Source organism: Heptranchias perlo, chromosome 6 (genome assembly GCF_035084215.1).
Source record: "Heptranchias perlo isolate sHepPer1 chromosome 6, sHepPer1.hap1, whole genome shotgun sequence".
NCBI lineage: Eukaryota > Metazoa > Chordata > Chondrichthyes > Hexanchiformes > Hexanchidae > Heptranchias > Heptranchias perlo.
Window position 1 is genome coordinate 46,194,023 of NC_090330.1, and position 12,623 is coordinate 46,206,645.

General features: G+C 41.1%; 1 protein-coding gene across 4 annotated transcripts in view; it reads left to right on the forward strand.

The window, feature by feature from the left end:
* The window catches only part of chst10 (carbohydrate sulfotransferase 10), a 69,254-nt gene that overhangs the window by 13,739 nt on the left and 42,892 nt on the right, over nt 1–12,623 (forward strand). For all 4 annotated transcript variants that reach the window (XM_067986231.1, XM_067986232.1, XM_067986233.1 and 1 more), the window contains one exon: nt 7,769–7,863. In XM_067986231.1, the coding sequence (XP_067842332.1) occupies nt 7,769–7,863 (95 nt within the window). The remainder of the gene's footprint in view (nt 1–7,768; nt 7,864–12,623) is intronic.

A 12,623-nucleotide genomic window follows, 5' to 3' on the forward strand; every position in this document is an offset into this window, starting at 1 on the left:
ATGGGCCCTATTTTTTCCCTAGTCATCCTCTTACCCTTAATATACTTATAAAACATCTTAGGATTTTCCTTTATTTTGTTCGCCAGTGTTATTTCATGGCCCCTCCTTGATCTCCTAATTTCTTCAGACATAACACATTCCTGTGTCACACTTCAAAAATAATTATAAAGAAACAAAAGTAATAATTTGCAGTGTACAGGAACAAAATGTACCAACGCAACCATGTCTACAGGCTCTTAATGGATCTTCCCACCAACATAGACATGATTGTGATCTCCAGCGTAAAAAATGGTTAATTTTTGAAAGAACTTAATATCAGTTAGACTGTCACCTTTACAGGACCACAACTGTGCTTTAGCAGAAGAATAATACATTGTGTTTTACGTGGTATAATGTTCTCATCCTTCTAAAACAGCACATCCTCTGAATTACCATGAGCAGTGCCGCTAGTAATATTATAAAAATGGTATGATGACCTGGAGCTTGTTCCCATGCTCCTTTTAAGCTTTCTGCGTATGCTGTCAATGTAGAGGTTGAGCACAGTGTCACAAAGAGGTTGAGCAGAGCTATGTTAATGAGTACTTTGGAGGTTGAGAATGAGTATTGATAGAGGGCTTGGCTCGTATTGACTCTTAGGGGTAGTTTTGGATTTGGAGGTACCTAAACATATCCTCTTGAGGGAGGTGATTCCCTTCTCATGCCAGGATCTAAATCAACTTATGGCTAATACACCTGGGAGTTCCTTGTTGCATCAGTTGAGGAGAGGGCTAACACACCCAGCAGAATTTTCAGTTATGCACAAGCCTCCTTCCAGACCACTAGCATTAATGTAACTGTAGGGTACTTCTTTACTTCTTTGGCCTCCTATTGAAGTGTATGAAAGACAGGTTAGATGGGATGGATAGGTTGACAGTCTTCAGTCTTGATACCCAGCTATGGGTTCTGCTGCAAGGCTGTATTCCAAGCCATATTACTCTTGAACTGGGCTGCTTAGTAATAGCTTAATGAGGCCCGCTGCTTCTTTGAGCTTGGGGAGTTATGGGTATCCAAGACATTTCCGCCTATATAACTGGAGCAGAATGAAAGAAAATCTGTAAGAAACCCTCACAATCCCCACCTTCAATAAGATACGAGGGAATGAACTCAAATCAATACGGTCAATGTACCACATCCCACATAAGCTTCATAGATTCTGCCTCTCCATGTCAGATGATTGCTAGAGAGGATGTGGCCAGAGTGCCATATTTATAGGCCATACCTTCTGGTCCTGCCTGCAAATGCAACCATTTAAAGCCACCTAGGCTGCCACAAATCTGGTTGTGCACCAGGTATGCTCAAGTTTTCCAGGGGAGAAAAAGGGGTGGGAGCAGTGATTCATTTGCTGGTAGCAAGGGAGTCAGATAGACAGGCAAAAGTCTGGACTCTCGCCCTGGCACGTTCTACAGCAAGTTCCTTCTCACAAACTCCACAGCACACACCTGCAGAGGAAGGGATGGGTTGATGCCATATACAAGCAGATTATCATTGGTCCCCAGAAAGGCTGATACAACCCAAACGCAACCGTGGAAAAAGTGAGATAGCCCCTGTACACCTCTGTCCAGCTTTGCCTGCCCCTACCCCATGTGCATCCCCATCCTGAAACGTCAATGTACTGTACAAATACGTGGTATATAAGCTCTGGTGTGATTGTACTCTACTGTAAATGCTGTCTTGAGAATATATACCACTATAATATCAACATGAAAATCTGAATATAGTTTTTTCTGGTTAAAAAAAATTTAATTTTAAAAATATTACTAACGTGACTATTAATTTTGAAATGTTTGCCAGCTTTTCTGTTTCAATTTGTAATCTGTTTATAATGATTGGCTTCTTGAAATAAAATGATTTTTTCAAAAAAATGTATGAGTGTGTGCGTTTCCTGTTTGTCGCGTTATATTTGCATGTTAGACATTTTGATTTTCTCACACTTTAGCATCACGCTTTTTGATTTGCTTCAATTTCATGCTCAAGAAATCACAATTCAGTAGGTAGAAAATCAAAGCAAACTCCAAATCATAAAGCAAATCAGAACCTAAACTAATTGAATTGCTCCAAAAATATTCAAAAATCCTTTAATATGCCATTTTTTCCTCTGTAACTGTGATTACTGATGCCAAAAATAATAAAGACAAAAAAATCTTTTCATAATAACATTAAACCTACATATAAAATTGTCTTTGAGTACCTTCATTAAAGCTTCTCCATGAAGACCTCAGCTTCCATTAAAAGATTGGACTTGTAGTTCATCTTTTCCCCACACCTAATACGCTGCCTGTAATTTTCTAGATGCTCCAATCTGAGCATGCACAGTATTTTCCAGCGTTCACCAGTATAATTTTTTAACAGAAGTTTTGTTTCCATCTAATGTCACAGGACTTCTGAGTTCCTTTGTTTTTCCAAATGATTTGAAAACCAGCTTCCGAATGAATTTTAAGCTTTAACTTAGATAAGGTTAATCATTGAGCTATGACGTATACATCAGAGTGATCACCGAGTTTAGAGAAACAGATAGATAATTTGAACACCTTGCTTTACATACTTTCAGAATTCAAAAAAAATATTGATTACAGAAGATGTATTGATTTTTCTCAGTAGAAAAGTCAAATTGTGTCTTTGTTCACTATATTTCAGTTTGCTTTTTCAAATGATTTTAAAAATTGAAGATGAATTTAAGAAGCTTGTTCAATATGAAAGCTTTTTTTTGCTTCAGAAAGACAGCAGGTCAAATACACACACATACATAATTAGAACACCTGTGATCTTTATATTTAGAATTCCAAAACAATCATTGTTCTCATAATATTTGTTTATACATCTTAGCGACTAAGGGAAGAGTTTTTTTTCCCCTAGAAAATTGTCTCCATGTTTCTGGGCAATGAAATGTCCAGACATACGTTTATTTACTGTTAGTTTTGAAAATTTGAAGAGCTAATGCAATTAAACCATTCTGAATCAGATATATTCTGTTTATTTTAACCACAAAATATATGCTAAAATATTACATAATAATTGGTGCAAACTTTCGCAAGGAAGTAAGGATTATATAGAAATGTCAAAAACAGTCTGTGGTGTTCAGGTTATGCAAAGATCATATATTACTTTAATATAAACTTTGAGGCCTTCTGTGAATAATGACCTACTTAACCACGCCTGACCTCTGAATGCTTTGAGATCATCCAAATTATTTTTCCATATTTGGAGAGTCACTTGCGATACTGTGGTTGGTTTCTCGGGCAATCTAGATCTCCTGGTGGACAATAAATTGGCGAAGTGGCACCTGGTTAAATCACTTGCTGCTCAAGTTAAAACTATTTCAAATTGCATTTTACACCTAACATACTTTGTTATTATAAATCCTTAGAAGAGATGTTTCTGATTTTTGCAGAATACTGAGTGTTGATTTTATCGAACAAGCTGCATCTCCGTCAAATCAGCCAGAATGTAGTGCTTGCTTTGAACTAGGCGTGAGGAAGAGTTAAGGCTTTTTTGTCATTATCACCCACTATTATTTTAGAACATTATGACCCCCAGATTTTCCCAGAGTTCCCATATATCACTGGGAATCCTTGCAAATGATATGAGCAGTAGAAATTCTTTAAAAACTTATTTTATTGCAGTTTGTCTGAATAATTTGGAAATTAATTCACTCTAATCAGACAGGTTTCATTTTCTAGAGTAATTTCTCCCCATCATGTATTCTGCAACTACATCAGATGAATCTGCCATTTCCGCCACCTCCAGCGCGATCCCACCACCAAACAGATCTCCCCCTCCCCTTTCAGCATTCCGAAGGGACTGCTCCCTCCGCGACACCCTGGTCCACTCTTCCATCACCCCCAACACCTGCTCTCCTCCCCACGGCACCTTCCCATGCGAGCGCAGGAGATGCAACACCTGCCCTTTCACCTTCTCCCTTTCCACCGTCTGGGGCCCCAAATGCTCCTTCCAGGTAAAACAGTACTTCAAACTTGTACTTCTTTCAATTTAGTATACTGTATCCACTGCACACAATGCGGTCTTCTCTACATTGGGGAGACCAAACGCAGACTGGGTGATTGCTTTGCCGAACACCTCCGCTCTGTCCGCAAGCGTGACCCTGACCTGCCGGTCGCTTGCCATTTTAATTTCCCATCCCACTCCTACTCTGACCTCTCTGTCCTTGGCCTCTTACACTGTTCCAGTGAAGCTCAAGGAACAGCATCTTTTGTTTAGGCACTTTACAACCTTCTGGACTTAACATTGATTGCAATAACTTCACAGATCATAACCACTTTTCCCATTTTTTTCGGACATCAAGTGCTGGTAATGGTTTTGCTGCTGTCATTTACAGCTACTTCTGACCAATCTTTTGTTTCTTAACCTGTCCCATTACCACCTTCCTTGCCTTGCACCATCATCCCTTTTGTCATTTAATCTCTCTTGCCCTCTATCCTATCACAGACCTTCCCTTTTGTTCTTTCCTTCCCCCCCCCCCCCTTTCCCTGGCCCTGTACTTGCTTAAAAACTTTAACTCTTTTAATATCTTCCAGTTCTGACGAAAGATCTCCAACCTGAAATATTAACTCTTTCTTTCTCCACAGATGCTGCCTGAGTTGCTGAGCTTCTCCAGCATTTTCTGTTTTTATTTTAGATGAATCTAGGCTGGCCCTGCTAGTAGATGTTTAGATAGAATAGATTAAGCTTTCTTGCACACAGTGACTGCACTTTGAAAAGTATTCCATTGGCTGTGAAGCGCTTTGGGACATCCTAATGAAAGTACATCAATGTCAGACTGTGGGGACATCAACTTGAACACCATGGATGGCCTCAAAGCATTCAAGATGTTAGTGAGGAGGACTTTACAGGGTTCACTGGCCTGAAATTGCCATTGTTTTGTCCTAGGTTACTAATAGGTCAGTCCAATTTTCTCCTTATTGAAATTTGCAGCAATTGTTTACAACTGGATGACTTACTAGGCCACTACAAGATGGCATTAAGATTAAACCACATAGTGTGGGACTGGAGTCATAGGTAGGCCAGACCCGGTAGCCGCAGGCTTCCTTTGGTGAAGGCATTAGTGAACAAGTTGGGGTTTTCCAATAATCTGGAAGCTTTCATGGCTGTTTTTCTGGTGCTAGCCCACAAATCACCAGATTTATTGAGATTTGAACTCATGACCTCTGGGTTGCTAGTCCAGTCTCATAACTACTTGGCTGCAATACCCCGATCTGTAGAATTATAGCCCAGCATGAGTTAGTTGTAGAATGAAATGGAATAAAATCAGAGAGCAAATTGGAGAAGCAAAAACACACTTGTGTCCCTGTAGTTTGTAATTGATACTTCCACAAACACATCTATGCATCCATATATGTTGCCCAAAGTATGTTTCCTGCAGGACATTAACAGGAAAGGAATGTGTACTGGGGTTCTCTTTACCTCTCTCTTTCTATACCCCCGTATCTCAAAACCAGGTAAACTTGCATGTATAAAAAGAACACTAGCCTGACATACCTGACTAGGATTGGTAACTCTGGTTGGAGATTTTATCACATTACCTCCTGCCTCCCAATTGCCCTGCCCTTCAAACAGTCTTTTTTCCCATGTCCAATATTTTTATTACTAATAAACAAAAAGAAAATGAAAAAAACACTTTTTTAATGCCCCTATGGTTTTACTCCCAGGTTGCTTGCGGCAGTGTCCAGGAGATTAATCTTTAATTCCTGGAGACTCCAGGATAATCCTGGAGGGTTGGCAACTTTATAGCTGACCACAACAGCTCCTGTAGTACTGGCAGTGTTCGGAATCTTGGTGCCCATCTTATCTATTTCAGTCCCCAACAAACCAGGGTCCCCAACCTTCACAGAATGACTGGGAGTTTCCCGGCATTGAAGGTTCCTCCCCCGAGCGCTGCCTTCAGCAGCCCAGGCGGTCAGCGATTTAAATTTCCCACCGCATCTCCGCTCCATGACATCACCGGCCGCTGTTGGAGAAGCCTCCGGCTTGGTGACATCACCTGACCATCGCCGCAGAGCTGCAATCGTGTGGAGTGCAGTTGGGAAGGGGCTAGAGAGTCGAGAATCAGAGTTATCGGCATTCGGGGGAGTCTCAGAAATTATGGGGGGGGGGGGTTTCTTTGGTTCCCCCTCTGACCCCGCCCTCGGTTTCCAAGAGGAAAAACACACTTCTCCTAAACAAATTGACGAAAGGACTACAGGCTAAAGGAGAAGAAAAATGTTCGGGATCACGTTATGATGTCAGAAAACACTTGTACCTTGTAGATTCATTGTTATTTTCTGTCCTCATGAAAACCTGTCATTTTGGGTCTATTTTCTCTGCAGGAAGGCATTCAGCAACTTTTCAGGTTCTGGATGCTGATCTGAAGGTGCAAAAACTCTGAATCAGCTATATACTGTTGTATACTGTGCTATTACTGAACTTTTCCAACTTGGATGTCTGCAGATCAGCATTCAGGGTATATTGATGTATGGGATTTGCTATCAAGCTGTAGCTGATGCTTGCTCGGTTGGTGTCACTTGAGGAGCTCCCTGCAGGGAGTGGGAGGTGTGAAATGGAATCTCCCCATGAGGAGAAATAATAAAACTATTGATATCTGCTGGAGTTAGAAATTGGGGGTGGAGAGCACTTTCTATTCATTCTGCTTCACATACTGTTTTCTTCCAATTCAAGGTTTTCTGATACATTGATTTGGAAAATTGATTCATGAAATTTAAAAACAAATATCACCTAATAATTTGATAAACCTGAAAAGCTGACTTTTGACTCACAATTTTGTTAAAGATGTTTTAACTGATTTCAAGTACATTTTATAAATCCTGCAAATTATTGTCATTTCTATTGTGACAACAATTCTTCCTAATCAATTTAATTAAATGCACCAATCTAGTTACTAGTAATTACATCTTTAAATGAACTGTGAGCTGATTTTGTTTCATTTTTCAAATTCATATTTAGCTCAATTATGCAGCTTTAAAACTGCTGTACAAAATGTAATTGACAATGCTGGTACTCATTAAACCTGTATAATATAACATTTTACAGTGGAAGCCAGTCCATAGAACAATTTATTAACGTAAAAAAGGAACCAAAACCTGTTATCTAATATGTGATATTGTTCACTCTAACTTAATCACTTTGAGTGGCCTTGGCAACCACTGCAATTTTCCACTCATAGTCTGCCCTTGTGTATCTTGTAACAATGAAAACGAGTCTACTCAGTACAGCAATCTTGTTGCCAGTTCCATTTATGTAACAGCAATACAGTGTGTGCTGATGTCTAACTGTTCAGAAAAGCACAATGCACTATATTGTGTTGGCAGAATTCACTCAAAAATAAATGCTACGATGATTTCATTAAATTTGATATGAGAAAAAGTGTGGTAGTACTGAAAAACGTAGTTTAAAGGAAAAATATACTTCATCACAATTTATGTTGCTTGAGAAAAATGTACTGTTGCTCCCAATGTTATGCTGCGCTAACAATAAAGATGTAAAAGCAACTTGCAATATCAGTGAAGACTTTTTTTTGTTGTTTAACTTTATTTTCAGCTCAGTGCTTATGGTATACCCACACCTGTCATAAAGACCACTTATTTCCACGAGTTACAACAATAAATGAATGATTCACATTTAAACTGGTATTAGACCGCCTGAAGTAATTGGTGAAAGTGGTAGTTACTGACAGGCTGCACTGTCCTGACACATCTGAGTTGAATGTTCTGTTTTACAGAATATGGTACTGAACCACACATATTGGACAAGACTGTGACCAAATATGTTAAAAAATTAAAGCCTCAAGAAAAGACTTTGCATACCGACGACCAGGTAAGAACAGTAGCTCCCTGTTTAGCCTTTTGAGAAGTATAGTAGCATTTCTGTACCAGAGTCACTTTTATGTACTTAAACCAATTTATCATAAATTAAAGCTTTGCATGACTATATCACTTTTATTTAATTAAATTAGCATCTATATTTCAAAGCAAACTAAGATTATTCAGAAAAAAATGGCACTCAATGTTTTTCTTTTAGGAACTATATGTGCTCTAGTTTATAGTCCCAGTCATTGGTATGTGTCAGTGGTGTTCCCCGGGGTCGGTGCTGGGACCACTGCTTTTCTTGATATATATTAATGACTTGGGCTTGGGTATACAGGGCACAATTTCCAAATTTGCAGATGACACAAAACTTAGAAGTGTAGTGAACAGTTAGGAGGATAGTGATAGACTTCAAGACTCCCCTGAGGGCATCTCACTCTCTAACCAGTATTCAGTTCTGAATGCTGGTGAGGGAGAGGATTCCTCTGGGGAGTACAGCCAGAGCCAAGACCATAGCACCATGGGTGGCTCAGCTGTACAGGGGGGGAGGAGAAACACCAGGAGAGCAATAGTAATAAGGGCAATAGTTAGGGAACAGAGAGGCGTTTCTGCGGCCGGAGACGTGATTCCAGGATGGTATGTTGCCTCCCTGGTGCCAGGGTCAAGGATGTCACTGAGCAGCTGCAGAACATTCTGGAGGGGGAGAGTGAACAGCCTGAGGACGTGGTCCATATCTGTACCAACAACATAGGTAGAAAGAGGGATGAGGTCCTGCAGGCAGAATTTAAGTAGTTAGGAAAGAGATTAGCTACCAGGACCTCAAAGGAGGTAATCTCCGGATTACCCCCGGTGCTACGCGCTAGCAAGTGTAGAATCAGGAGGATAGAGCAGATGAATGCGTGGCTGGAGAGATGGTGCAGGAGGGAGGGGTTTAGATTCCTGGGGCATTGGGACCTACTCTGGGGGAGATGGGACCTGTACAGGCCGGATGGGTTGCACCTCATTGAAACTGGGACCAATGTCCTCGCAGGGAGGTTCGCTAATGCTGTGGGGGGAGGGCGGGGTTTTATCTAATTTGGCAGGGGGATAGGCACCAGGATGTTGCATTGGAAAGGAGAAACAAGGGGTACAAAGGATTGGGAGAGAAAGATAGCACTAGAATAAGAAATAGTACAGCTTTAGGTGGGATCAGACTAAGAGAGAGTACAAGGAAGTCTAAGATTGGTTTACAGTGCATGTGTGTAAACGCACGAAGCATGGTAAACAAGGTTGGTGAGCTGCAGGCGCATTTAGCCACATGGGAATATGATGTTGTGGCGATAACAGAGACCTGGCTCAGAAAAGGGCAGGATTGGGTACTAAATATTCCTGGATACAAGGTGTTACATAAAAACATAGAAAATAGGAGCAAGAGTAGGCCTTTCGGCCCTTTGGGCCTGCTCCGCCATTCAAAATGATCATGGCTGATCGTCTAACTCAGTACCCTGTTCCCGCTTTTTCCATATATCCCTTGATCCCTTTAGCATTAAGAAATATATCTATCTCCTTCTTGAATACATCTAATGACTTGGCCTCCACTGCCTTCTGTGGCAGAGAATTCCACAGGTTTCTCATCATCTAGGTTCTAAATGGCATACCCCGTATCCTGAGACTGTGACCCCTGGTTCTGGACTCCCCATCCATCGGGAACATCCTCCCTGCATCTAGTCTGTCTAGTCCTGTTAGAATTTTATATGTTTTGATGAGATCACCTCTTATTCTTCTAAACTCTAGTGAATATAGGCCTAGTCGACCCAATCTCTCCTCATATGTCAGTCCTGCCATCCCAGGAATCAGTCTGGTAAACCTTTGTTGCACTCCCTCCATGGCAAGGACCTCCTTCCTCAGATAAGCAGACCAAAACTGCACACAATGCTCCAGATGTGGTCTCACCAAGGCCCTGAATAACTGCAGTAAGACATCCCTGCTCCTGTACTCAAATCCTCTTGCAATGAAGGCCAACATACCATTCGCCTTCCTAACTGCTTGCTGCACCTGAATGCTCGCTTTCAGCGACTGGTGCACAAGGACACCCAGGTCTCTTTGCACCTCCCCTTTTCCCAATCTATCACCATTCAGATAATAATCTGCCTTTCTGATTTTATAACCAAAGTGGATAACCTCACATTTATCCACATTATACTGCATCTGCCATGTTCTTGCCCACTCACCCAACTTGTCTAAATCACAGTGGAGCCTCTTTGCAGTCTCTTCACAGCTCACATTCCATCCCAGCTTTGTGTCGTCTGCAAACTTGGAAATGTTACATTCAGTTCCCTCATCCAAATCATTGACATATATTGTGAATAGCTGGGGCCCAAGCACTGATCCCTGCGGTACCCCACTAGTCACCGCCTGCCACCCCGAAAAAGACCCTTTTATTCCTACTCTCTATTTCCTGTCTGTCAACTAATTCTCAATCCATGCCATTATATTCCCCCCACTCCCATGTGCTTTAATTTTGCACATTAACCTCTTGTGTGGGACCTTATCAAAAGCCTTCTGAAAATCCAAGTACACCACATCCACTGGTTCTGCCCTATCTATTCTAGTTACCTCCTCAAAAAACTCCAGTAGATTTGTTAAGCATTTCCCTTTCATAAACCCATGCTGACTTTGTCCAATCCCGTTAATGCCCTCCAAGTGTTCTGTTATCACATCTTTTATAATAGACTCTAGCATATTCCCCACTACTGATGTTAGGCTAACTGGTCTGTAATTCCCTGTTTTTTCTCTCCCTCCTTTTTTAAATAGTGGGGTTACATTTAGGAACATAGGAACAGGAGTAGGCCATTCAGCCCCTCGTGTCTGCTCCGCCATTTGATAAGATCATGGCTGATCTGTGATCTAGCTCCATATTTGCCACCTTCCAATCTGTAGGAACTGTTCCAGAGTGTATAGAATTTTGGAAGATGATCACCAATGCATCCACTATTTCCAGGGCCGCTTCCTTTAGTACCCTGGAATGTAGATTATCAGGTCCTGGGGATTTGTCAGCCTTTAGCCCCATTAATTTCCTTAGCACTATTTTTTTACTAATCCTTCAGTTCCTCTCACTAGACCCTTGGTTCCCTAACATTTCTGGCAGGTTATTTGTGTCGTCCTTTGTGAAGACAGAACCAAAGTATGTGTTTAATTGTTCTGCCATTTCTTTGTTCCCCATTATAATTTCCCCCATTTCTGACTGTAAGGGACCTACATTTGTCTTCACTAATCTTTTTCTCTTGACATATTTATAGAAGCTGTTATAGTCAGTTTTTATGTTCCCTGCTAGTTTACTCTCATACTCTATTTTTCCCCTCTTAATCAATCTCTTTGTCCTCCTTTGCTGAATTCTGAACTGCTCCCAATCCTCAGGCTTGCTGCTTTTTCTGGCAATTTTATATGTCTCCTCTTTGGATCTAATACCATCCCTAATTTCTTTTGTAAGCCACGGTTTCCTGTTTTATTTTTGCGCCAGACAGGAATAAATAATTGTTGTAAATCCTGCACACGTTCTTTAAATATTAGCTATTGCCTATCCACCGTTATCCCTTTTGGTAAAGTTCCTCAATCTATCATAGCCAACTCGCACCTCATACTTTCGTAATTTCCTTTATTTAGATTCAGGACCCTATTTTCGGTTTCAACTACTTCACTCTCCATCTTAATGAGGAATTCCATCATGTTATGGTCGCTCTTCCCTAAGGGACCCCGCACAAAATTATTGTTAATTAATCCTTTCTCATTGCACAATACCTAGTCTAGGATTGCCTGTTCTCTAGTTGGTTCCTCAACGTATTGGTCTAGAAAACCATCATGTACACACTTCAGGAATTCCTCCCCCACAGTATTATTGCTAATTTGGTTTGACCAATCTATATGTAGATTAAAGTCACCCATGATTATAGTTGCACCCTTCTTGCATGCATCTCTAATTTCCTGTTTAATGCTCTCCCCTACATCTCCACTACTGTTTGGGGGCCTATAGACAACCCCCACCAAAGTTTTCTGCCGCTTGGTGGTTCTTAGCTCCACCCATACAGATTCCATATTGTGATTTTCCAAGCCAATATCCTTCCTCACTATTGCATTGATTTCCTCCTTTACTAACAACGCTGCCCCACCTCCTTTCCCTTTTTGCCTGTCCTTCCTAAATATTGAATACCCCTGGATGTTCAGTTCCCATCCTGGGTCACTCTGCAGCCATGTCTCCGTAATCGCAACTATATCATAACCGTTAATATCTGTTAATTCATCTAGCTTATTGCGAATGCTCCGCGCATTAAGACACAAGGCCTTTAGACTTGTCTTTTAAAGATTGCTAGTCATCTTAGTTTTATTTTGCACTATGGCCCTATTTGTTTTTCGTCCTTGTTTTCTCTGCCTTCCACTATTGCTTCTTCCCTTTTTCTCTTTTGTTTCTATCCTTGTTTCTCCCTGATCAGGTTCTCATCCCCCTGCCATTCTAGTTTAAACCTTCCCCAACAGCACTAGCAAACACCCCCGCGAGGACATTGGTCCTGGTTAAAGGGAGAGTATGAGAATAGACTGGCAGTCAACATAAAAGGTTATCCAAAAGTCTTCTATAGGCATGTAAACAGTAAATGGGTAGTAAGAGGAGGGGTGGGGCCATTTAGGGACCAAAAAAATCTACTCACGAAGGCAGAGGGCATGGCCGAGGTACTAAATTAGTACTTTGCATGTATCTTTACCAAGGAAGAAGATGCTGCCAGACTCTCAGTAAAGGAA